The sequence below is a fragment of the Carcharodon carcharias genome, chromosome 10, assembly GCF_017639515.1.
Source record: "Carcharodon carcharias isolate sCarCar2 chromosome 10, sCarCar2.pri, whole genome shotgun sequence".
NCBI classification, from domain to species: Eukaryota; Metazoa; Chordata; class Chondrichthyes; order Lamniformes; family Lamnidae; genus Carcharodon; species Carcharodon carcharias.
In genome coordinates this window covers 62,300,743-62,327,125 of record NC_054476.1, presented here as the reverse complement: position 1 = coordinate 62,327,125, position 26,383 = coordinate 62,300,743, and the positions used below count along the sequence as shown (strand labels likewise).

General features: G+C 46.5%; 1 protein-coding gene across 6 annotated transcripts; it reads left to right on the top strand.

Annotated features, from left to right (window-relative positions):
* Window positions 1-1,251: 1,251 nt before the first annotated feature.
* On the top strand, window positions 1,252-25,711 carry LOC121283428 (transmembrane protein 216-like). Of its 6 annotated transcripts, none has more exons than XM_041197994.1 (7): window positions 1,252-1,314; window positions 1,408-1,512; window positions 6,566-6,582; window positions 6,956-7,049; window positions 11,892-11,984; window positions 21,711-21,912; window positions 22,435-25,711. In XM_041197994.1, exons 2-7 carry the CDS (start codon window positions 1,503-1,505, stop codon window positions 22,451-22,453), a joined length of 435 nt encoding a protein of 144 aa, XP_041053928.1. In that variant the 5' UTR covers window positions 1,252-1,314; window positions 1,408-1,502; the 3' UTR covers window positions 22,454-25,711. The 6 variants fall into 6 exon arrangements, with proteins under 6 accessions (XP_041053928.1, XP_041053930.1, XP_041053932.1 ...); XM_041197996.1 differs by having other exon boundaries at window positions 6,319-6,582; XM_041197998.1 differs by adding an exon at window positions 11,486-11,571 and having other exon boundaries at window positions 1,276-1,512.
* Window positions 25,712-26,383: the final 672 nt, after the last annotated feature.

Sequence of the window (26,383 nt, the reverse complement as noted above, 5' to 3'; positions counted from 1 at the left end):
AACAATGTTATGTCCAAAGTTTGATCTCCTTACTCCTTTCTTGCCAATCACACCCTTTGAGAGATCTGAAACCTCATTGCAACATTTCAAGAACGCTTTTCTAAACCCAAGTGTCCAGCTCCACTTCCGCGGCATAAGACTTGGATATCCGAAAGAAAACTAAGAATGTCATTTCACAACCCCAACCCCACATCGTGATGAGCTTACCAATTATTGGTTAATGCGCATTCCTAGAATCCCAATATGCATTGAATCAAAAAATTAAATATTATCTGTGGATATTAATATTTAATGATTGTAAGTTTAAGAGTTCTTTTTGGAAAAACTATCCCCAGTATCTTGCATAGACCACCTCCAGTAACTCCTATGAATTACCTAAGCCCCAGTAGGCGCCAAAATTTAACCCTTGTGATTTACAAATGACTATATTCCTCCCGATTACTTCAAAAACATCAAGCCATTGTTTTTTTTCTCTGAGCTGATTTGGAGAGTGAATGAGCCTGTTCTTCTTCAACGCCATGCCGCTTGGCCTAAATAGCCAAGTGGTTATGGTACTGGGCTTGTAACCCCAAGATCAAGAGTTCAAATCTCATAATGGCAAACTATGAAACAATGTAACTTCATCTGAAACAGATGGAAACGGGTTTGTACTCGAAAGAGTTACATCTTCCGGGGTCGAGTTCTGGTCATAAACCAGCTGATCGCCACCATCCCTAGGCTTGGCCTAAATAGCCAAGTGGTTATGGTACTGGGTTTGTAACCCTAAGCTCAAGAGTTCAAATCTCACAATGGCGAACTATGAAGCAATGTAACTTCATCTGAAACAGATGGAAACGTGTTTGTACTCGAAAGAGTTACAAAGATATGTTAATTATAAGCTTGGCCTAAATAGCCAAGTGGTTATGGTACTGGGTTTGTAATCCCAAGATCAAGAGTTCAAATCTCACAATAACAAACTATGAAACAATGTAACTTCATCTGAATAGCAACAGATGGAAATTGTTTGTCCTCGAAAGAGTTACCTCCAAGTGAGTTGCTAATCTGGGCCCTGAAAAGGGTAAAGAGTCCACCTCTAGTTTCTAATTGTAACCCTAGAAGCTTATCAAGAGTTCAACGCCATGCGGCCACGCACGCGCACAGTCGCACGTTCAAACAGAGCACGCGGTCCTGGATTTCCAGATTATCCAGTTAGAACGTTGGGACAGAATGGCCAATCCGGAGACTGAAAAGTGAACCAATTAGAGCAGCGGAAAACTTTCCAATGCCGAACCCATTTGGGAAAGAAAAACCTGCCGCCATTAGGGGTGGCAAGTGGTATGAGTCTTATATTCTGTTCAGTATGATTTATAAAACTGATCACTTTCGGGGGTAGGTTGCAGAGAAACGTTGCTTATTCTGTTTAAACAGGTTGAAGGTATCCGTCCAGCGGGGTTACCCGACCTGGGCATGGTTACCAGGAAGTGACGGAGCGACACTGGAAACCGTTGTTGAGGAAACGCAAAATGGCGAGAGGTAAGGGATCCGGTGGTTGATGGCAGGAGGAGAGGAGTTGGTTGAAATGGCGTAAAGGGTTGGTTATGCGGAGAGGAGGCGAAGCGGTTATGTGGGGTCGGCGGATGTGGGGGTGGCGATGCGGACGGTGGGTTGGGGGGTCGTGGGGGTGGCGACGGGGTGGGGGTGGGGGGTCGTGGGGGTGGTGACGCGGACTGGGGGGTCTGTGGGGGGGGGGGCGACGCGGACTGGGGGGGTCTGTGGGGGGGGGGGCGACGCGGACTGGGGGGGTCTGTGGGGGGGGTGACGCGGACTGGGGGGGTCTGTGGGGGGGGCGACGCGGACTGGGGGGGTCTGTGGGGGGGGCGGTCATGGGTGTGGAGATATGGACGGGAGGTCGTGGGGGTGGCGATGCGGACTGGGGGGTTTGTAGGGGGGGGCGGTCATAGGTGTGGAGATATGGACGGGAGGTCATGGGGTTGGCGATGCGGACTGCGGGGTTTGTGGGGGGGGCGGTCGTTGGTGTGGACATGCCTGGGAGGAGGAGGAGGAGGAGGAGAAGAGGGGAGGAGGTCGGTCGGAGGAGGAGGATGGGGGGGGTCGGTCGGAGGAGGAGGATGGGGGGGGTCGGTTGGAGGAGGAGGAGGAGGAGGCGGGGGTCGGGGACGAAGGAGGCGGGGGTCGGGGACGAAGGAGGCGGGGGTCGGGGACGGAGGAGGTGGGGACGGAGGAGGAGGGGACGGAGGGGGCGGAGGAGGAGCGGGGGTCGGGGACGGAGGGGGCGGAAGAGGCGGGGGTCGGAGGCGGGGGTCGGAGGTGGAGGAGGCGGGGGTCGAAGGAGGAGGAGGCCGGGGCGGAGGAGGAGGAGGAGGGGTCGGATGAGGAGGCGGGGGTCGGAGGCGGGGTCGGAGGAGGAGGCGGGGGTCGGAGGAGGAGGCGGGGGTCGGCGGAGGAGGAGGCGGGGGTCGGCGGAGGAGGCGGAGGAGGAAGGGGGGTCGGGGAGGAGGTGGAGGAGGATGGGGGTGTCGGCGGAGGAGGATGGGGGTTCGGGGGGAGGAGGCGGAGGAGGATGGGAGGGTCCGGGGGAGGAGGCGGAGGAGGATGGGGGCGTCGGGGGGAGGAGGCGGAGGAGGATGGGGGCGTCGGGGGGAGGAGGCGGAGGAGGATGGGGGGGGGTCGGGGGGAGGAGGCGGAGGAGGATGGGGGGGTCGGGGGGAGGAGGCCGAGGAGGAGGGGGTAGAAGGTGGGGGTGTTGGGGGAGGAGGAGGAGGGTGGTCGGCAGGAGGAGGATGGGGGTTCGGGGGGAGGAGGCGGAGGAGGATGGGGGGGTCGGGGGGAGGAGGCCGAGGAGGAGGGGGTAGAAGGTGGGGGTGTTGGGGGAGGAGGAGGAGGGTGGTCGGCAGGAGGAGGATGGGGGTTCGGGGGGAGGAGGTGGAGGAGGAGGGGGTGTCGGGGAGGAGGCGGAGGAGGAGAGGGGGGAGAAGGTGGGGGGCTCGGGGGAGGAGGTGGAGGAGGAGGGTGGTCGGCAGGAGGAGGTGGAGGGGGGGTCGGGGAGGAGGCGTAGGAGGGGGGTCGGCGAGGAGGAGGGGGGTCTGGGGGAGGAGGCGGCGGAGGAGGGGGGTCGGGGGGAGGAAGCGGAGGAGGGGGGTCGGGGGGAGGAAGCGGAGGAGGAGGGGGGTCGGGGGAGGAGGTGGAGGAGGAGGGGTGTTGGGGGAGGAGGCGGAGGAGAAGGAGGGGGGTTGGGGGAGGAGGAGGGGGGTTGGGGGAGGAGGCGGGGGGGGCAGTCGGGGGGAGGAGGCAGAGGAGGAGGGGGGTCGGGGGGAGGAGGCGTAGGAGGAGGGGGAGTCGGGTGGAGGATGGGGGGGTCGGCGGAGGAGGATGGGGGTTCGGGGGGAGGAGGCAGAGGAGGATGGGAGGGTCCGGGGGAGGAGGCGGAGGAGGATGGGGGCGTCGGGGGGAGGAGGCGGAGGAGGATGGGGGGGGTCGGGTGGAGGAGGCGGAGGAGGATGGTGGGGTCGGGGGGAGGAGGCGGAGGAGGAGGGGGTAGAAGGTGGGGGTGTTGGGGGAGGAGGAGGAGGGTGGTCGGCAGGAGGAGGATGGGGGTTCGGGGGGAGGAGGTGGAGGAGGAGGGGGTGTCGGGGAGGAGGCGGAGGAGGAGAGGGGGGAGAAGGTGGGGGGGTCGGGGGAGGAGGCGGAGGAGGAGGGTGGTCGGCAGGAGGAGGTGGAGGGGGGGTCGGGGAGGAGGAGGGGGTCGGGGAGGAGGAGGAGGGGGTCGGGGAGGAGGAGGAGGGGGTCGGGGAGGAGGAGGAGGGGGTCGGGGAGGAGGAGGGGGTCGGGGAGGAGGCGTAGGAGGGGGTCGGGGAGGAGGAGGGGGGTCTGGGGGAGGAGGCGGAGGAGGAGGGGGGTCTGGGGGAGGAGGCGGAGGAGGAGGGGGGTCGGGGGGAGGAAGCGGAGGAGGAGGGGGGTTGGGGGGAGGAGGAGGGGGGTTAGGGGAGGAGGCGGAGGAGGAGGAGGGGGGTTGGGAGAGGAGGCGGAGGAGGAGGAGGAGGGGGGTTGGGGGAGGAGGAGGAGGAGGGGGGTTGGGGGAGGAGGCAGAGGGGGGGCAGTCGGGGGGGAGGAGGCAGAGGAGGAGGGGGGTCGGGGGGAGGAGGCGTAGGAGGAGGGGGGTTCGGGTGGAGGAGGGGGGGTCGGGGGGAGGAGGCGGAGGAGGGGGGGGTTGGGGAAGGAGGCGGCGGAGGAGGAGGGGGGGTCGGGGGGAGTCAACGATAGGAGGAGGGGGGGTCGGGGGGAAGCAACGGTAGGAGGAGGGATGGGTGCGGGTGGACGGGGTTTTGGGAGGAGGGGGAGATCGGGGGAGGAGGAGGGGGTGTCGGAGAGGAGGGGCGGGAGGGGTGGAGGAGGTGGAGGGGGAGGGGCGGGAGCGGAGGAGGAGGAGGGGGGATCAGGTGGGGAGGAGAAGGAGATGGGGATTGGGGGGGGAGGAGGATGAGGGGGGGTTGGGGGCAGGGGGAGGAGGAGCAGGAGGGGAGGCGGGATCGGGGGGGGGAGGAGTGGTGGCGGATCGGGGGGGGGGAGGAGTGGTGGCGGATCGGGGGGGAGGAGGAGGGGGGTGGTTTCGGGGGGAGGAGGCGGAGGATGAGTGGGGAGGAGGAGTGGTCAGGGTGAGGCAATGGTAGGAGGAGGGATGGGTGCGGTAGGAGGGGGAGATCGGGAGGAGGAGGGGGATCGATAGGAGGGGGGTTCGGTCGGAGGGGGAGGAGGAGGGCGGGGTCGGTTGGAGGGGGTGGAGGAGGGGGTGTTGGGGGCGGGAGGAGGAGGAGGGGTGTCGGGGTCGGGGGGAGGAGGAGGAGGGGGGCTGAGGGAGGAGGAGGGAGGTCGGGGGGCTGAGGGAGGAGGAGGGGGGTCGGGGGCTGAGGGAGGAGGAGGGGGGTCGGGGGCTGAGGGAGGAGGAGGGAGGTCGGGGGCTGAGGGAGGAGGAGGGAGGTCGGGGGCTGAGGGAGGAGGAGGGGGTCGGGGGCTGAGGGAGGAGGAGGGGGTTCGGGGGCTGAGGGAGAAGGAGGGGGTTCGGGGGTTGAGGGAGGAGGAGGGGGTTCGGGGGCTGAGGGAGGAGGAGGGGGGTCGGGGGTAGGAGGAGGAGGGGTGTCGGGGGAGGGGACGGAAAGGAGGGGGATCGGGGGCGGAATGGAGGAGGAGTTGGGGGGTCGGGGAGGAGTTGGGGGGGGGAGGAGGAGGGCGGGGTTGGGGGGGGAGGAGGAGGAGGGTGGTTGGGGGGACGGGGGGGAGGGCGGTCGGGGGAGGAGGAGGAGGAGGGTTGTCGGGGGCAGGAGGAGGAGAGGAGGGGGGTTGGGGGGAGGAGGCGGAAACGAGGGGAGTCGGAGGCGAAGGGGGGTCGGGGCACGGAGGAGGAGTGGGGGGTTGGGGGAGGAGGGGGAGGTCGGGAGGAGGAGGAGGGGGGTGTTGGGGGGAGGAGGAGGAGGGTGTTGTCGGGGGAGGAGGAGGAGGGTGTCGGAGGGGGTGTCGGGGGGAGGGGGAAGGAGGAGGAGGTGGTCGGGGGGAGGAGTAGGGGGGCGTCGGGGGAGGTGGAGGGAGGGGGAGGAGGAGGGGAGTCGGGGGGAGGAGGATGGGGGTGGTCGGGGGCAAGAGGTGAAGGAGGAGGGTGGTCGGGGGAAGGAGGCGGAGGAGGGGGGTGGTCGGGGGAAGGAGGTGGAGGAGGAGGAGGAGGGGGGGTCGGGGGAAGGAGGCGGAGGAGGGGGGGTCGGGGGAAGGAGGCGGAGGAGGGGGGGTCGGGGGAAGGAGGCGGAGGAGGGGGGTCGGAGGAGGAGGAGGAGGTGTCGGGGGGAGGAGGCGGAAAGGAGGGCGGTTGGAGATGGAGGGCGGTTGGAGATGGAGGGCGGTTGGAGATGGAGGGGGGTCGGGGCGCAGAGGCGGAGGAGGAGTGGGGGGTTGCCGGGAGGAGGGGGGATCGGTAGGGGGAGGAGGAGGAAGGGGGTCAGTGGGAGGGGGAGGAGGAGGGAGTCTGGGGGGAGGAGGAGGAGGGGGAGTCTGGGGGAGGAGGCGGAGGAGGGGGGGTCGAAGGAGGAGGGGGGGGTCGAAGGGAGGCAACTGTAGGAGGAGGATGGGGGGTCGGGGAGGCAACGGTAGGAGGAGGGATGGGTGCGGGAGGAGGGGGTTTTGGGAGGAGGGGGTTTTGGGAGGAGGAGGGCGGGGTCGGTCGGGGCGGAGGAGGAGGGAGGGGGAGGAGGGGGGGGTCGGGTCGGTTGGAGGAGTGGGGGTTGTTGGGTATGGCCCACCCAATTATAAATTGTTCATTAAAATGTTTACAAACAGACAACCTTGCAGTGTGAACCTCGTCAAACAGTATTGACAGGCAATTTTACCATGAGCAGCAGAGCTCTGCCTGGATTTTGTCTACTTATAGCATCCTGCCTGCCTCAGATCAGCGGACACAGCACAGATCAAATCCGGACCTTTCTGGTCTGCCTGACACCATACCAGATTAAATGGTGTGTTTTCAAATTGAGCAGTTCCTGGAGCATATTTGCAAGTTTTTAATGACTTTTGTCATCTTTTGCAGGAAAACCTCCTCCAGTTGTATCCTTTTGTGAAGTAAAGTTGGTGCAAAATTTACTCTCTTTTTTGCGACTGCAAGCACACAAAAATATTGAAGATTGAAATAGGGCAACAAATGAGAATTGAAGTATCATTCTTCACTCTGAGACCTAGCTTCAAAGTCTCCCCTCTGCTGATTGTGTGGGTTCTACATGCAATGAACCTTAGGTTGTTTGAATTTGGTTGATATGAGGCCACAGGACAAAGCAACTCTTGAATTATCAGCCTCATTATGAAAAATCTTATCAGTTCTAATCACTGGGAGATTAAACCAACACTGAAATTCTTTTGAAATAAAAAAGCTGTAGTAATAAAGATTTGTATGTATGGTATTTCCTTAATGTTTTTTCATCAGCTCTCCTTGACTTCACTGGAAGTTCTGCTATTCCTGAACAGCTGGTACTATGCTGCATACTTTGTGGCAGAGATCCTTCTTTTCATATACAAAAGTAGGTTTTGAATCCTGGTGTGAGTGTATTTTAACTGTTATTTTCTCTTTATCTGTGTCCTTTTGGGATAAATTAAACACAATGTTGAACACATTATTTTGTGATTAGTGACAAAGTAGATTGAGGGTAAAAAGTGTTCCTATATTTTGCACTTTGACAATTTTAGTGAAAAAGTTGTGTTTTATGATCGTACTCGTTTCAGCAATTTTTCAAATGGAGGAAAACACAAGGCTTACAATTTTTCTAAATTATATTCTCAGCAATAAAATGAAAATACAGACGGAAAAATAAACAATTCAACTGAAAACTCAACTTTTTTTCTGTGAATTTTCTGTTCTTGCCAGTGATTCTTGATGGGTTACAATTCTGTGCCTTCCATGCCTTTCTTTAACCAGCCATTCTTTATACATTGGGCTATTTTTCTATATGAAGATACTAGATGAATACATTTTATTATATGAATGAGATTGTGAATGTCTGAAGGTGATTTTTTAGAGGTCTTTATCCTATTCTGTTTCAGTGCCTTTATACCCATATGTATTTCAGCAACATAACTAGTCATTGGAAATAGCTTATTTGGTGTATATAGGGGTAGAGCTGCTGAGGCTTGAGCCCCTTCCAACTGTTTATCTGGCCAAACATGCTATCAGCACACATTGGCTATCAAATCTTAGACTCTAGTCAGCTATACAGTTTGATGCCACATCAGAGATTGCATAAACCCGAAGAACCAGGTCTTTGAAATGTTTAAAGTTAACCATAGGAATTGTTCTATTGATTATCTCTCCTCTTCCTAAAATTAAAAATGTCGGACAGCATTGACCCTGACGGCTCAACAAGCTCATGCAGTGAGTGACTGAGCTATAATTCAGATTTCAAGTTTCATATATGCGTCATACCAAAATTGTTAATCCTAGCCTCTATGGTTGGCATTCCTGTTTGACTGTTATCTAAAAATCCCTAGAGTATGCATGTGTGCAATTGATAGCACCAGCCCTAGTTGTGATGCTGCTAAAATTGAACGGAACATTCATATCAGATTTTTACTAAATTTCATCCATAAGGTATTGGATAGCATGCATGGTACTAGACCTGTCAATAAACAGCTTTGGGAGACAAGGGTAGAGAAAACTTAGTACAAAGTAGTATAAAAAAGTACAAAGCTTGTATCTCACCCAAGTGCCTGAACTAACTGGTCTTTCACCAGGCTATAAATTAAAGTTACAACCTGTCAGAATAGCTCCAGCAGAATCAACACAGGTGACCATCAATATACTTTGCATGTTATGGAGCTAGTTGTTCATTGTTTAAGTAAAATGCTTCAGTCTTGCAGGTCAACTTCTGAAAGCACAGATATATCCCATAGGCTATAACAACAATAGCTTGCATTAATACGGAGTTAGAACATAAAAACTAGGAGCAGGAGTAGACAATTCAGCCCCTTGAGCCCCCCCCCACCATTCAATACGATCATGGCTGATCTCATTTTGGCCTCCGCTCCACTCTCCCATAACCATTCAAACCGTTACTCAGTATCTAGGAAATGGAGATTTTGTTGGGACTGAAGACAGGCCAAGATAAAGGCCTCAGTTTTCCTAATATTTAATTGGAGAAAATTTCTGCTCATCCAGTATTTGGTGTCAGATAAGCAGTGTGACAAATCATATGCAGTGGAGGAGTCAATAGAAACAGTAGTGAAGGAGAGATGGTGTTGTTGGCACTGTTGATATACCAATTAGTTTTGGTTTTGGCAAAATGCAGCTCAGTGCAATGTTCAAGTAATTTCAAGAAAAAATGACGAGTGGGGATCAGATAGCTGCTCCCTTCCGAGAAGTGTTTGTTGTTCATTTGAAAGTCCTGAAAAGAGAGCCATTCAAAGGAACAAACAGAAATGATTTATTTATCTGTTTAAACCTTTCGTGAACTGATTTAAAGCTGCTTTATGTCAACTGACCTCCAAACTGGCTTACTGCTTAATTGTATGAATAACCACCTGTGAATAAATCTATTTGATAGTTTTAGAAACCAACTGACATATACTGATCATGTTCGAAATGACTTTTGCACTTAATAGAAATCTGAGCATAAATCCAGCAATGATTAGCTGGTCAATTGCTTGCCTTGGACGTGTTTTCCCAGATTACTACTTGTCCAATAAAACACAGTTTGAAAGACGTTGGGAAAACCATATTTTCACGAACAGTATTTTTCTTTTAAAATATGGGAGGACATTGTGTTATCTGGACATTTGGATGCTGACCTGGAGTCATAAGTTCACCTTGAACCTGTCAACAAGCATGGCTTTTCCAAGAAATCAACTGATCAGCATGGCACTTGAAAAAGAGCTTTTCATTTGTTTTGAACTTTAATTGATGGGGCGGGGGGAGGTGCGGAAACTGGTAAAGACATAGGCAAGTGATTTACTAGAAATCACATGGCAAAGAGAAGATTTAAGTTCCAACCTGTTGTTTTGTGAATTCAGTCGTGCTGGGGAATAAGCTGAGCAGAAATGCTACCCTAACTGACTCTATCTCACTCTGCCATGGCTAAAATTGTGTGTGTGTTTATAAACCTGTAGCCAGAGAATCCTTCTCTGAGTGTAACTTGTATTTGGACCTGCAAAGCTGAGACAGGAAGAAGGTCCAGCTCCATATTCTCCTCCACGCTGAAGCTCTGTTGGTGAGAACCTCCACAAATCTACTGGGACCAGCAGCCCATCTTCATACGAGGGAACTCCAGATCAACAGCATCGAGACCCTGCAAACTTTATCTTTTATTTTACATCTCTGCAGAGAGACCCTATTTTGTTTGTATGAGTGTGTGCTGGGATATTTTTTAAAAGGGATAGATCATTACCTTTCCAGAGTATAATTGTGTTAACCAGTTCTTGAAACTTGCTTGAAAAAATAAGTTTTGTTTTATAATAAATCAATCATTGAGTTTGCAGAACTTGAATATGGCTTTTTAAAAAAAAAAGACATATCTAAGCTTTTTGTCTTGTACTCATCAGGACACTTGCAAAAATACCAATATAAGGGGAAAACAATTTATACTGTACATGAAGAGAGTGCTGGTTGGTTGGTTGGCAAGTCATGTTGCTATGGAGAATACATCACTGATGGTGACTGACAGTTAACTGCCAGGCATTGTTTGAAACTTAAACCAGGAGGCTTGACCCTGATTGGTCATGGCATTGTCCTGAGAACTGAGTCAGCAAATGGCTATCACTTATTTTATTTAGCTAAAACAGGTGCAATGTATGTACATGTTCTTTCTGTCTGCAAAAACAGGGCCCTGTGTATAAATACTTGTCGCTTCCAGTATACGCAAATGTGCCATACTGCAAGCCCGACAGACAATTTTATTGGTTGTCAGCGTAACTTTTAGCACATTCAGGATTGTTCAGCAAATGTTGTCCAATTGCGGAATCAAATCTAATGTTGGACACTGTGATTCTGAGTTTTGCAAGCATGAGCTGGTTGGGTACCGTATGTACCCTGTCCATTGCAAACAGTGGTTGGGATATGCTGTTTGATACGTCCCAAAGACTGGTGGATTGTACGGCCTACATACCTGGCAGCACCTTGGCACTGAAATTCATTTACCTCATCACTCATTTGATAGGCAGAACATCTTTTTGGTTTGATGGCAGCATTCTGTTAGTGACGAATACCTCTCATTCCTACTGCTTAGTATTAGTGTGAAGTAGCTAGCTTCACACGTTGCTCAAATTTTGAGATACCTTGCCTATCCAGGGTAATCGTAAGTAGACTGGGCACTTTTCAGGGCCGAAAGTGATGGTCTTAGTCCTGTTCATTAGCTTGCGTGATACACTGCGAAATGATCTGATCAGTGTAGCCATTATCCTGCAGGATGCCTTTGATGCTGTATTTTAGCATCAAGCTTTAATGGTGATCAAATGGCTCGGGCCTTATTTACTTTTTATTTTTACTATTTATTTTTATAAGACCAATGTTAGCATGTGGAACTATAAGAATCCCAATGTGTATTTTGACCAATGAAGGTAGGCTTGTGGTAGAGAATCCCCTGGCAGATTTCTCAACTAGTATGTCAAGGAACAAGAGTTCATTTAACTGCTCCATTTCATAGGTGAATTTGAGTGCAGAATGGAGCCCATTAAGACATGTAAGGAAATTGTTACATGCAGCTGCGGATTTAAACATAGCAAACATCATTCACATATTGGAAATATGTGAGGTAGGAAGTTATTCCATTGAAGGCATGTTTCTTATGGAACCCAACAAAGATGTTTGAGAGCTGGGCCTAGAGGGGATCCTATGGCAGCAACATCTATTTTGGCAGACATGCTGTCATTAAAACTGAACTTGACTTGTCTTCCCTTTTATACTGGTATTCGTGCAAGCGTCCTGATGAATGCAAGATGAAAAGCTTAGACATGTCTCTTTTTTCAGCAGCATTCTGAGTTTACTGAAAGAAGCCTGGTTACAGTCTCTCTCATTCTGGGTCGAACAGTAGCAAAGATAAGTAACTGGCCATTTTGGTGAGTGGAATTAAACTTTTAAACTAATGGTGCAACCTGCAGAATAGTGGGGCAAAATAAACTCGCACTCCTCCCATCCCGTCATAACAGACATGATTAAAAGGAATTTGGAGAAACATGATTTATAATAGTTGCATCTCCCATTCTCTTGGCCAACAGACTGCCCATACTGGTAGCTGCTTTTGCTGGTTTGGTCTTTGTGTATCATTAATATGCATCCTCTGTGGCAGGGTCTAGTCTTGACTAATACCAAAAATGTACTTCTGTGTATAAGTCTGCTTTTGCCCTCCTGTAAATGTTTTTCTGCTGTTATATTGTAGGTCTGCTCTTGCCATATACCTCCGCAAATCTGGCTTTAGATCTAGTGATGCTCTTTCTGTACCTTGGAGTTGAAGTAACAAGAATATTTTTTGGTAAGTGACTGTTACAGTGGGTTGTATGGTTCATCCCATCAAGTCATGCCTTAATCTGTCCTTGTGTTCCTCTGATGTTTTCTCCTCCTTGGAGAGTCTTACTTTTTTTTTCCACCCCTCTCATCTCTCATTCAAGATACTCATTTTCTACTGCCCACCCAAGTACCATGAAGATGTTCTCACCTAGATATCTTCACTCCTTTCCTCTTCAGCCTCTGCACCACCTCTTGGTGAGTTCACCTCCATTCATCATGCTCTCAAGTTCACTGCCCTCTTACCCATCTTAAACCTCTTCCTCCAATGCATTCATAGGAACTCCCTTGACCTTGTTATCACAAGTGGCTTTGCTGCTTCTGTGCCATCAAAGCTAAGGCCATTTATGATCACTTTTATTTTTAATATATCACTCTCTACACACTTCCCCTTCCAACCTTCCTTCCTTCTGTGTCTGCTCCTGGGAAAATAAACTCTCCCAATTCACTTGCAACTACAAGTGAAAATCTCACTGCCTAGGCTTTGGTTCAACATAACATTTCTGCAGCTACCAATCTGTTCAACACACTTTGCCCCCACTTTTGACGCCATAGTTCCCATTGAAAACATTACTCACTCTCACTGGCCTTCCTTGGTTTCTTTTCTCTACTGCAGACCACCTTCTTAAACTGCTCTCCCCCTTGTCCTCCACATTCGCCTCTAATAACAAGTGTGGTGAGCTCATGGACTTCTTTGGATGGTTTCAAATTTCGTGACAATTGGCTGCCTCAGCCCTTTCCCTAGCCCAAACGTCTTCCAAGGTTCCCCCTGCCCTGGCCCTGAACATACATCTTCCTCTAGTTTCTCTTCTATCTCCCATGTTCCCTTTCCGAGCTCATCTTGTTTGTGTAACCCACCTCCTGCTCTTTCGACCCTATTCCCACTAAACTGCTGACCACCCAACTTCCCTTCTTGGTCCCCAAGTTGGCTGATATTGTTGACAGTTCTCTCTTCTCAGGTTCTGTTCCTTTCTCCTTCAAATCTGTTGTCATCATCTCTCTCCTCGAAACAAAAACCACCCATGATCCCTCTGTCCTCCATCTCCAACCTTCCTTCCTCTCCAAAGTGCTTGAACATGTTGTTGCTCCCTAAACCTTTGCCCATCTTTCCATGTCAAATTATGATAAATTTCCACCCCTGCCACAGTACTGAAATGGCACTCACCAAAGTTACAAACAACATCCTATGTATCGTGACAAAGGTAAACCACCAGTCCTCGCCCTTTTTGATATGGGTCTTTGTTGAACCTTTGTCATGGTTGACCCCATCCTCTTCCAATACCTGTCCAATGTCATTCAGCTGGATGGGACTGTGTTCACCTGGTTCCTTTCTTATCTATCCAACTGTAGTCAGCGTACCACTTGCAATGACTTCTATTCCTTTTCCTGTACCATTACCTCAGGTGTACCCCAGGGATCTTATCCTTGGTCCATTTCTCTAGAAAGAGATTGACAGTTTCCTCACCAGCACCTCTCTCCTCTCCTCACCTATTTCCATGTTCATAGCATCATCCCTATCTCAGCTCATCTGTTGAAACCCGCATCCTTACCTTTTTTACCTTCACACTTGACTGTCCTAATGAACTCCTGACTAGGCTTGCCCATCCTATTCTCTGTAAACTTGGGGCCATCCAAAACTCTGCTGCATGTGTCCTAACTCTCGCCAATTCCTGTTTACCCATAACCCCTGTGCTCATTGATCTTCACAGAAACTAAGAACAGGAGTAGGCCATTCGGCCCTTCGAGCCTGCTCCGCCATTCAATATGATCATGGCTGATCCTCTATCTCAATGTTATATTCCTGCTTTCTCTCCATATCCATGATGCCTATAATATCCAAAAATTTATCAATTTCTTTTTTGAATATACTCAGTGACCTGGCCTCCACAGCCTTCTGTGGCAGAGAATTCCACAGGTTGACCACCCTCTGAGTGAAGAAATGTTTACCTCATCTCAGTCCTGCTCCGTATCTTGAGACTGTGGCCCCTGGTTCTAGACACCACAACCAGGAGAAACATCCTCCCTACATCCAATCTGTCTAGCCTTGTTAGAATTTCAGACGTTTCAATCAGATCCCCTCTCATTCTTCTAAACTCTGGTGAATACAGGCTCAGTCGAACCAATCCCTCCTCATACGACAGTCCTGCCATTCCTGGTATCAACCTAATGAACCATCGTTGCACTCCCTCTATGGCAGGTATATCCTTTTTTAGGCACAGAGACCAAAACTGCACGCAATACTCCAGGGCTGGGATTTTCCGGCCCTGTCACAGGCTGGATCTGCCACGGGCAAGGCAACGCCTCAGGCAGAAGTCCATTGACTTGTGGCGAGACTGGAAGATTGTGGCGGCGGGCGGCTGCGGAAAATCCCACTGTAGATATGGTCTTACCAAGCCTCTGTATAACTGCAGTAAGACATCCCTACTTCTGAACTTAAATCCTCTTGCAATGAAGGCCAACATATCATTTGCCTTCCTAATTGCTTGCTGCACCTACCCATTTAATTTCATACACTGGTGTACAAGGACACTCAGAACCCTTTGTACATCCACATTTCCCAATATATCACCATTTAAATAATACTCTGCCTTTCTGCTTTTCACACCGAAACATATAACTTCATATTCATACACATTATACTGCACCTGTCATGTGTTTGCCCACACACACAACTTGTCTCAATCACCACAAAGCCTCCTTGCATCCTCCCCACAACTCTTGACCCTGCCCAGTTTTGTCATCAGCAAACTTGGAAATAATTGCATTTGGTTTCCTCATCCAAGTCATTTATATCTATATCGTGAATAGCTGGGGCCCAAGCACTGATCCCTGCAGTACACTACTAGTCACTGCTTGCCATCTGGAAAAAGACCGATTTATTCCCACCTTCTGTTTCTGGTCTGTCAACCAATTCACAATCCACTCCAATATATTACCCCCAATCCCACGTGCTTTAATTTTGCCCACTAGCCTCTCACGTGGGACCTTATCAAAAGCCTTCTTGAAATCTAAAATATGCCACATCCACTGGTTCTCCCTTATCTATCCTACTAGTTACATCCTCAACAAACTCCAGTAGATTAGTTAAGCATGATTTCCTTTTCATAAACCCATGCTGACTTTGTCTAATCCCATTAATGCTTTCCAACTGTTCTGTTACCACGTCTTTGTAATGGACTTTAGCATTTTCCCCACTACTGATGTTAGGCTGACTGGTCTGTAATTCTGTTTTTTCTCTCCCTTTTTTAAATTGTGGTTACATTTGCCACCCTTAATCTGTAGGAAATACTCCAGAGTCTAGAGACTTTTGGAAGATGAGCACCAATGCCTCCAGTATTTCCAGGGCACTTCCTTTATACTCTGGGATGTAGATTATCAGGCCCTCGGGATTTTTTAATCTTTAACTCCATTAATTTCTCTAGCATTGGTTTTTTTACTAATACTGATTTTCTTCAATTCCTCCCTCTCACTGGACCCTTGGTTCCCTAACATTTCTGGGGAATTTTGTCCACATTTGTAAAGACAGAACCAAAATGTGTGTTTGATTCTTCTGCCATTTCTTTGTTCCCCATTATGATTTCCTCTGTTTCTGACTGTAAGGGACCTATGTTTGTCTTCGCTAATCTTTTCTCTTCACATTTATAGAAGCTTTTACAGTCAGTTTTTATGTTCCGTGCAAGTTTACTTTCATTCTGCATTTTCCCCTTCTTGATCAATCTTTTTGTCCACTTTTGCTTAATTCTAAACTGCTCCAATCCTCAGGCTTGCTGCTTTTTCTGGCAATTTTAAATATCTCTTCTTTGGATCTAATACTATCCATAATTTCTTGTGTAATCCATGGTTGAGCCATCTTTCCTGTTTTATTTCTGCGCCAAACAGGAATGAATAATTGTTGTAATTCATGCATATGTTCCTTAAATATTAGCCATTGCTTAGTCAACCCTTTTAGTAAGGTTCCCCAACATGCACCTCATACCCTTGTAGTTCCCTTTATTTAGATTCAGGACCCTAGTTTCGGATTCAACTTCTTCACCCTAATGAATAATTCTACCATTTTATGGTCGCCCTTCTCTAAGGGGCCCCGCACAACAAGATTGTTAATTAATTTTTTTCTCATTGCACAATACCCAGTATAGGATAGCCTGCCCTCTAGTTGGTTCCTCAACATATTGGTCTAAAAAAACCATCACGTACACACTCCAGGAAATCATCCTCCACAGTATCATTGCTAGTTTGGTTTGTCCAATCAATATGTTGATTAAAGTCACCCATGTTTACAGTTGTACCCTTTATTGCATGTGTCTCTAATTTCCTGCTTAATGCCTTCCCTTACATCTCCATTACTGTTTCGGGGCCTATAGACAACCCTCACCAATGTTTTCTGCCCTTTGGTGTTTATCTCCACCCAAACAGATTCCACATCGTGATTTTATGAGCCAATATCCTTCCTCACTATTGCATTGATTTCCTCTTTTACTGACAATGCTACCCCACCTCCTTTCCCTATTTGTCTGTCCTTCCTAAATATTGAATACCCTTGTATGTTCACCCTGCAGCCATGTCTCCGTAATTGCAACTACATCATAACCGTTTATATCTATTTGTGCTGTTAATTCATCTACCTTTATTGTGAGTGCTCTGTGCATTAAGATACAATGCCTTTAGACTTGTCTTTTTAACCTTGTTAGTCATCTTAGCTGTACTTTGCACTATGACCCAATTTGTTTTTTGCCCTTGTTTTTTCTGCCTTCCACTTTTGCTTTTTACTTTTCTGTCTTTTGTTTTTATCCTTGTTCCCCCTTCCCCTGTTTCCCTCAGGTTTCCATTCCCCTGCCCTTGTAGTTTAAACCCTACCCTACCGTACTAGCAACCACCACCTGAGGACATTGGTTCTGGTCCTGCCCAGATGCAACCCGGCCCCTATGTCCCAGGAATCTGAATCCCTCCCCTCTACACCATTTCTTCAGCCACGTATTCATCTAATATATCCTGTTATTTCTCCTCTTGAAAGCACGTGGCACTGGTAGTAATCATGAGATTACTACCTTTTGAGGTCCTACTTTTTAATTTATGTCCTAACTCCCGATATTTAGCTTGTAGGACCTCGTCCCCTTTTTTTTTTAAACGTATGTCGTTGGTACCAATATGTACCACGACCACTGGCTGTTCACCCTCCACCTTCAGAATGCCCTGCAGCCTCTCCAAGACATCCTTGACCCTGGCTTCAGGGAGGCAGCATACCATCTTGGAGTGTCTCTTGTGGCTGCAGAAATATCTGTCTGTTCCCCTTACTGTTGAATCCGCTATCACTATAATCCTGCCACTCCTCTTCCTCCCCTCTTGTGCAGCAGAGCCACCTATGGTGCCATGGACTTAGGATCTTTCTGCTTTCCCCTGAGAAGTAGTCTTTCCCAGCAATATCCAAAACGGTATATCTGTTGGCGAGCGGGATGGCACAGGGGACCCCTGTACTACCTGCCTTCCTTTACTCTGCCTGGTGGTCACCCATCCCCTTTCTGCCTGTTCAGTCTTTACCTGCAGTGTGACCATCTCACTGAACATGCTGTCCACGATAATCTCAGCATCGTGGATACTCCACAGTGAATCGACCCGTAGCTCCAACTCCAAAATGTGGTTAGCCAGTAGCTGCAGCTAGACACACTTCCTGCACACATGGTTGCCAGGGTCACTGGAAGTGTCCATAACTTCCCACATAGCGCAGGAGTATGTCACTGGTGCAAGCTCTGCTGCCATGACTTCCCTTTAGATTAAGCTCGTTAGTTACTCCCTTTAAAGAATACTAATTACGTTAAGGGCCTTATTCCATTCCAAACAATCCCACTACAGTCCGAAGTCCTCACCTTGTTTTGTTCAAGCTAATGGACTGCAGCAGTTTAATTAGTAGAAAAAGTAGAAGTACTCAGCTGCCCGCCCGTACCAATCAGCTGCCTCTCCTGCACCCGTCATTTTTTGAATCATGACGTCACTTCGAACTCCACCGCCTGAAGGTCCTGAGGGCACGCCTCTCTTCTCCGGTCTCGGCCTCTGTTTTTCCACCCCTTATGTAGTGCTCTCGCTGGCCTCTCCTCTCGAGTCAGCCCCAGTCTCCCCATAACTCTTGCTCTGTCCTCGAACTACTTTCAGCCCTGAGTCTCCCTGGAACTCTTGCTCTGTCCTCGTGCCACTTTCAGTCCTGAGTCCAGCTCCTGCTCTTTTAAAATCTTCACTCTGCCTCTCAGCTCCTGCTCTTTTTAAATCCTACCAAGGCCGCCGCTCCTCTCGCACTGCCTCCCAGTCCCCCTCTGGCCTCAGGCCTGGTTTTCCTTACATTTTAAAATCTAAAATTTAAAATAGGTTCCTGGTTAAGCAATGCTTGGATTTTACAATTCTTGTCCTTGTCTTCAGATACCTCCATTATGTCACCCTCCCTATCTCTGTAACCTCCTTCATCCACACAAACCTCCAATATATCTGTGGCCCTCTAATTCCAGCCTCTTGAGCATCTCAAATTTTTATTGCTTTGGGAAGATGGTGAAATAGTGGTGATGTCATTGGACTAATAATCCAGAGGCCCAGACAAATGCTCTGAAGACATGGGTTGAAATCCCACCGTGGCAGCTGATGGAATTTAAATTCAATTCAAATTAATTCAATTAAATTCAAATCTGGAATTAAGCCAGTCTCAGTAACGGTGACCATGAAACCATTGTTGTTTGTCATAAAAACCCATCTTGTTCACTAATGCCCATTAGGGAAGGAAATCTGCTGTCTGTACTTGGACTTGGCTCCATGTGACTCCAGGCCCACAGCAATGTGGTTGATTCTTAACTGCTGTCTAAAATGGCCTAGCAAGCCACTCAGTTGAAGGGCAACTGGGGATGGGCAACTATCCCATGAAAGAATAAAGAGGAAAAAAAACTGTTTACAGCCATGCTTTCAGCTTCCAAGCCCTTAAGTTCTGGAATTTCTTTCCTAAACTTCTCCACTTTCCTCCTTTAAGACTTTGCTTAAAATCTACTTCTTAGTCTATGTGACCAAAAGCTTGGTCAAATATCTCCTTATGATGATATGGTGGCTTGGTTTTCTAGTTTTTTTATATCACTCCTGTGGAGGGCCTCGGAATGTTAAAGATACTATCTAAATACAAGTGGTTACTGTTATAGATTAATTCTAAAATTTTGCACATAAGACAACTTTCGTATAGTGCCATTAATGTGATAATATCCCAAGGTGCTTCATGGGCATTGTAAAGTAAAGTTTCGCATTGAGTCACGTAAGAGATAGTCAAGTCTAGAGGAAACAGAGGCATGGATGAGGATTTCAGCAGCAGATGAGCTGAGGCAGGGTGGGTTTATTTGATACTGAGGTGGTCTTAGTGGTGGCGTGGATACGTGGTCAGAAGCTCATCTTGGGCTTGGGACAAATATGAACGAAGGTTGTGAACAGTCTGGTTCAACCTCAAAGTTGTCAGGGGGAGGGATGAAGTCAGTCACAAGGGAAAGGAGTTTGTAGCAGGGACTGAAGACAATTGTCTCTGTATTCCCAAAATTTAATTGGATAAAATTTCTGCATATCTAGGGCTGAATGTTGGACAAGCAGTTTGATAATTTAGCCATAGTGGAGTCGTCGAAAGAGGTGGTGATGAGGTTGAGCTGGGTGTCGTCAGCATATGCGTCAAACCACAAACTATAGGGCAGTTCCATGAAGGAAAAGGCAGGAAAAATCTTTTTTAATCGCAGAGCACTTTACACAGCAGTGAGCAAAAAGAGTGAACAGGAGAAAACGAAGAGCAGGGTTGGGAGGACAAAGGATGAGAAGGTTTTTGTAAACTGGAAATGGAGTTATTGATGTCAGGGTTTTCTAAAGGCAAGGGCAGTTGTGGTTGAAGGACTGGAGACTAGCGTAGAGGAAGCATGGCACAAGGAAAGGAGAATGCTGGTTTTGGAGAAGTGGACAGTGTGAAAACAGACTTGCAGCTAGAGGAGATATCTGAGATAAAGCATAGCAAGGCCATGGATGAGGTTAAAGATAAAACCGTACATGTTAAAATCGACTTGAATTTGGGCATCCAATGAAGATTGAATATAACTCCTTTCCCTGCCATCCCAGCGCCACCATCCACCCCTGCCCCTTCTCACTCCTCAGGCAACATGTTTGATTCTTTACCTCATTCTTTGATGTTGACCTTTTCTAATGTTGTATGCCTGGGTTTTGGTTTATCTCCAATCGAGCCAAAGTTAAGGTCACTTTAACCCTGAGGTGCTACTCTTCCCAGTGCATCTGAGTCATTGCAGCCAAGGCTTTGTGTTTGCATTCTTGCCTCTGAGTCAGAAGGTTAATGGTTTAAATCTTATTCCAGTCTGACAATTCAATGCAACACAGACGGAGTGCTGTGCAGTTGGAGAGATCACCTTTTGGATGCGATGTTACATCGAGGTCCCATTAGGTGGATGTAAAAGATGAGCAGAGAAGTTCTCCCCTTCTCAACCAGGATCACTAAAAGTAATCTGGTTGTCACATTGCTGTTTGTGGATTCTAGCTGTGAGCAAATTGTTTGCTGCATTTTCTATATTACAACAATGACTACACTTGTAGAGTACTTCATTGGCTATAAATTGCTTTGGGATGTACTAAATTGTGAAAGGTGCAGGAGAAATGCAATTTTTTTTTTTAACTTCCCATAACTAAGCTAAGATCTTGAGTTACCTCTCATAGCATCCCTAATGCAGTCATGTGCCAGACAATGCAAGTTATTTTGGGCCGTTCTATGATTTTTCATATCTATAATGGCTGAGATGTCTTGATTCATTTGAGAGTCAATAACAGTGGTTATCAGGATAATCTGGTTGAATTCCATATCCTAGGATCAGAATTAACAAAATGGAGAGAAAAATTCATGTTCGGGATCTGTCAAGTCTAATAAAGGTTGTGACAAAGCAAAGATGGGAATTAAAATATACCACAAATAAAAACAGAAAATGCTGGAAATACTCAGCAGGTCTGGCTGCATCTGTGGAGAGAGGAGCACAGTTAACATTTCAGGCTGATGACCTTTCATCAGAACTAATCATTTATGGGAGTGATCGATGCCCTTGAACCTGAGAAGGTCTCTATGAAAGACCCAAAACATATAGAAATTCTGTTGTTTAAAAACTTCCAATAGAATTGTATTGTAGGTACAGAGATCAAGGCAAGATGCAATAGAATCTGACGAGGAAGGTGTTTTGAGCAGGAGATGTAAAAGATCTTGAAGGAAAGATGAGAGGAGGGTGAGGAATTGATATGTGGAGAAGGAGCCAGAAAGGAAGGAATTTCCAAATAGAACTGGAATATGGTAGAGCGTGAAGTGAGTGACTAGTCTTGATGAGAAGGAAGCAGATCACCAACAGAGAGGCTGGTTAAGTTTCCAGATGTTGACTTCTGTGGAACATATTAAATGGGGAAAGCAGCAAGAGACATGGGCAGAAACTGCTGAGTGAGTGTGGCTCAGGTGAGGACTGATGTCTTTTGTGGCTCAAAAGTTAGACAGCTCTCATTTTCTTGGATCATAAATGAAGCAAGAGGTACCAGAGGTGCTGGAATCTCATACTTAATTTATGATCCAAGAAAATGGCAAGAAGTCACCACTTTTAAGGTATGGTGGAGTGAATGTATTATCATTTCCATCTTAACACTTTTGTTAATTCCTCCTTAGGTTCCAAGGGGAATCTGTCCCAGCGTAAGGTGCCTCTCACTATTAGCCTGGTGCTGCTTGGACCATCTACAATAATGGCTATTTATTATATGCTACTCCAGACCTACGTTCTGAAGCTGGAAGTGACGATCAATGCAATACTATTAGTGTTTTACATCTTTGAGCTGGTTCTGTACACTGTGGGTTTGATAAGCTTTTCAAGGTGAGCAGAATCTATGTCCTTCCAGATTCCTGGATGTTAGTCATTCTTAAATGGTTGTGCATTGTTTGCATTTGATTGTGTAAATATCACTAATATAAATTTTGGGTTTGAAAGTGACATCGGCAGGAAATACTTCAATTTCAATGTGAACCCAATCCACCCTGCCTTCTTGTAAAAGTTTTGTATTCTTTGCTAATGTAGTCAAGCAACTTCTAGAACTCCAGCATTACGATTTACAAGTTAAATTAACTAAACATTTACCCCGACAGCTGGCAATGTTTTCTTCTCAGGAACATATCAAGTGTCCTTTCAAAGGGCTAGTAATGATTCCATGATTTTATCACTCACCATTTGTTCGAGGACATTGACTGAAAATCTAACCTAACTCTTTGTCTGTGTTTTATAGGTTATTATCTCTCATCCTAATGCTCTCCACTTAAAATATTAAAGTAATTTCTATGAGTAAGTATCTATGGTAGCTGAAAGATGGTTCTAATTTTACATTTTATTTTGTTTTCTTAGTGCAATCATCAGTGGCTGAGAATCTGAAGAGGGGGAATGTGCCCTGTAACTGATGAAATGTCTCTCTACACTGGCCGCAAAATAATTGTAATACATTTTATGCTGTTTTTGTACATGGTCATCTTAAGGATAATTTGCCAATATTTTGTACAGTTATATCGTCACTGGATTGTGGGTCTTTTCTTTTTGCTCAATTTATTTCATATGTTGTATTCCCTTTCTTTTGCTCTCTTGTGCCTAACATCAGCTGTGCAAAGGTGGTTTAGATGTCAAATGTACCCTTGAGTCAGGCCTATTGGGTGTATGAGGGCAGCCTGGAGCCAGCCTTCATTCTTGTTCCCCCTTCCTTGTACAGTAATATATTTACTGAAATGACACTGCACCCACCCTCATTTGCTCTCTTTTCTTTCATGTCTTAAGGCATCGACTCATGCAGGGCTTATGACCAAATATCTACACTTCATTTGTAAACCTAGAACATGAGTGTCAATAAGTACAAATGGAGTGTCAGCTGTGGAAAGCATCAAAGCCAAGTTCTGATTTCATCCACAGGCAAATCTATACACATGCACACTTCCTTGAGTGCCAAAAGATGGTAATCAAGAATAATCCGCTTGATTCCTCCTTACTATTCTGAGGACATTGGCGTCAACTGAAAGGCCCTACAAAATATCTTGATCAAGTACGATCTGGAAGTTAGAAAATGTATTGAGTATGAACACAAAAAAGACAAAAAAAAAAAATGTAGTTAGAAGGAATGCATTAAAAGAAACTAGTGAAGATTGAAATGGATGGCGTCACATTGGAACAAGTAGAAAAGTATGTATATTTAAGACAAATTATAACAGAAGATGACAGATGTGTTGCAGAAGTTAAGAGAAGGATAGAGATAACCAGGAGTAATTTTGTGAAGGTGAAGGGTGTGTTAACTCAAGCTTGTAACAAGGAAAAAAAACCTATATTCTATCCACTTTCCTGTATGCCTCAGAAACCTGGATAATTAAAGATTTTGGAAGAAAATAGAAGCCTTTGAAATGTGGATGCTAAGACCTATGCTAGAAATTCCACATCAGACCATAAGATAAATGAGCTAACAAGTGACATCTTGAAAATAAAATTTCAGTTTTCAGCCATTTGATCAGTACTGAAAAGTTAGAGATGTCTCCTACAGGATGAAGTGGAGGGCAGTGGAAAATAGATTCAACCTAGGTGTAGTTGGATGACTGATATCAGAGCGGTTGCAGACAAGCTACAGTGGATGTGTGAGGATGGCGCAAGACAGATGAGTGTGACATACCATGACAGCAGATCTCCTGCCAGGAGTAGCTACTGTATGTATTTTGGTAAAATGTATGTTACCCACAACTGTTAGGGATTCCATCTAATACATTTTATTTAATACACTAGTGGGTCTTACCATTGCTTATGGTAAATCTGAGTATATAATGTTTGAGTATTATATCAGGGAACGCACAATGTAATATAGTGCTACAGGGAAATGTGTGTAACTTGGTATTGCTCTTGAGACTTCCTTGAGTGGCCAAATACCAAGTGACTTTCTACACTTCTTTGTGCCTCTGTTGCTTTCTGAATTAATTGAACATGTCTCCTGCCTCTGGATGATCTGGGTTCTTGATCTAGTTCAAGTTGAAGTCTGCTGTTCTTGCAAAATGCTGCTTTCATTTACTGGATTGGCTGTGTCAGCCCCACACAGGTTTAGTTCTGTGTTCCAGTTTCACTAGTAACTGTATGGGCTAACAATCTTTTAACATTTAAATCTTTGACCAACAGTGCTTTGCACTGCAATGACACTAAAACTCCAATCTCTTTTACACCTGTCCAAATAGATAGTTGAGCCACACTTATAGGTGGTAGTTTCCTTTCCAAAATATGAATGTGGGTACTTAGAAACTGATCATAGAAACTTTGAAACTGGAGTAGACCACTTAGTCCCACAAGCCTGTTTTGCCATTTAGTAAGATCCTGCTTGATATGCAACCTAACTGCATTTACTTGCCTTTGCCTCATATGTCTTAATGCCTTTGGCTAACAAAAGTCTATCAATCTCAGTTTTAAAACTATCAGTTGATCTAGGATATGGGTGTACCAACATGAGACTCGCAGAAGTCATGATAATCAATTATTTTATGATAAAATAATCCTTACTTTCCAACAGAAATACTTGTGAAAACACTTGAGTTATGTTACTGGCCCAAGTTCCTTCTGCCATCCATGGTGGTTTGCTAATAATAAAATGCTTTTAATCAGTTATTGTACTCTTTCTTAAAATTTGGGTTAAGGATGGACTTGATTAAATTATTTAGGTAAAAGTCATGGGCTATATCAACTGAACTCCCATTCACTGCTGTTTGAGGCTCACTCTGTCAACTTGAGCACAGTTTTTCTCCTTCCTCTTTTTGCCTGTGTTGATCATTTTAATCATTATCAAATCCTCCTTGTATCTGTGCCATTAATTTTCACCTTCTTTGTCAGCCTATGTATTTCAACTTTATTTCACCATTAGCTTACTTCCACTAATGCAACAGTTCTAACTCAGTCAACATCGTTCTGAACTTCTGTGCTCCTAGTGACTTCTATTTGCTTATGATACCTTTACTGTAAGACTTATATAGCCTGTTTGGCCCTGTGGATGATATTTATCCCATTTTAGCTGCCGTCAGTTGATAGGGTTTGGGTTACTCTCAGGAATTTAACTTGTGTTCACAGCAAGCAGCAATAAGAACAAGTGTACTATGCATTGAATCAGCACCTTTATGGCAGAGTTAGTGGGTCTACAAGAATTACTGTCCTAATTGTGATATCAGCTGAAATGCAATAAGTACTACAGATACAGATTTGTCCTTTTTTATGTGAACAGAACTTCTTGTCACAGGCACGTGGTGTGGTTATATAGAGAATCACTTAGGCACATTCTAAGATCATTGGATTTTTTTGTGGCTGGGAAATTTTTTTGAAACCATAAAATTACTTTTTTATATATCTTTAAAGAGTCTGATAGAAATTTGTATGTATGACTAGAAACACCTTTGTATAGTTTACTTGTATGTAATATATATCTTCCTAACTCTGCTAACTTGCTTAATTACAGAAACATCCTCATTGTATTTGTGGAAAGGAGTGTAATGTTATACCTATTAGCAGATTATCTTGAATCTTTAACTTTTGCCATTTATATATTTATTATATTTATATCAGTTTTTTTTTAAACTGTCCTCATTTAAAGCACTTTCTTAGCAAAATTAAAGCTTATTTTTTAATGAAATCTAAGATTTTGTTTTTAAATACTTTGGAAAAAATCTTGGTAACATAACCTGGACCCCCTGCTTGGAATACTAATGATTGGAGCCTCCATTACGGTAATATATTTAGAACCAGCAATAGGCCATTCAGCCGCTCTAGTCTGTTCTTCCCTTCACTGAGATCATGGCTAGTCTGCGACCTATTCCATATGGTCTTTGGCCCGTATCCTTAAAGATTTTTGTTAACCAAAAGCATTATCGGGCTTAGATTTAAAATAAAAAGCAATTGATGTTAGACCAATTGCTAGTGGAAGAGATTTCATAACTACTACTACTGCCACCCTTTGTGTATGGAAGTGTTTCCTAATTTCACTCCTAAGAGATCTGGTTCTAATTCTTAGGTTACAGGCCTTAACCCTAGACTTCTCAACCAGCTTCTACTGAGATACACAAAGGGCTTAACAGATTTGATAGAAATGTATGACATACACTCAAAAACCTGTTTATGGTGTGATGGAGGCAACCATTTTCCTTTTTCTACATTTTTATTACAAAAAATCTGAAAAATCATTTCATGTGGAGTACGCAAGTACTTTGCACTGTGACATAAATATTGAATGGTGTGCCCTGAACCAGTACTACTGCTATACCACATGTGGCAGAGTCTGCAGATTTGTTTATTAGACTTA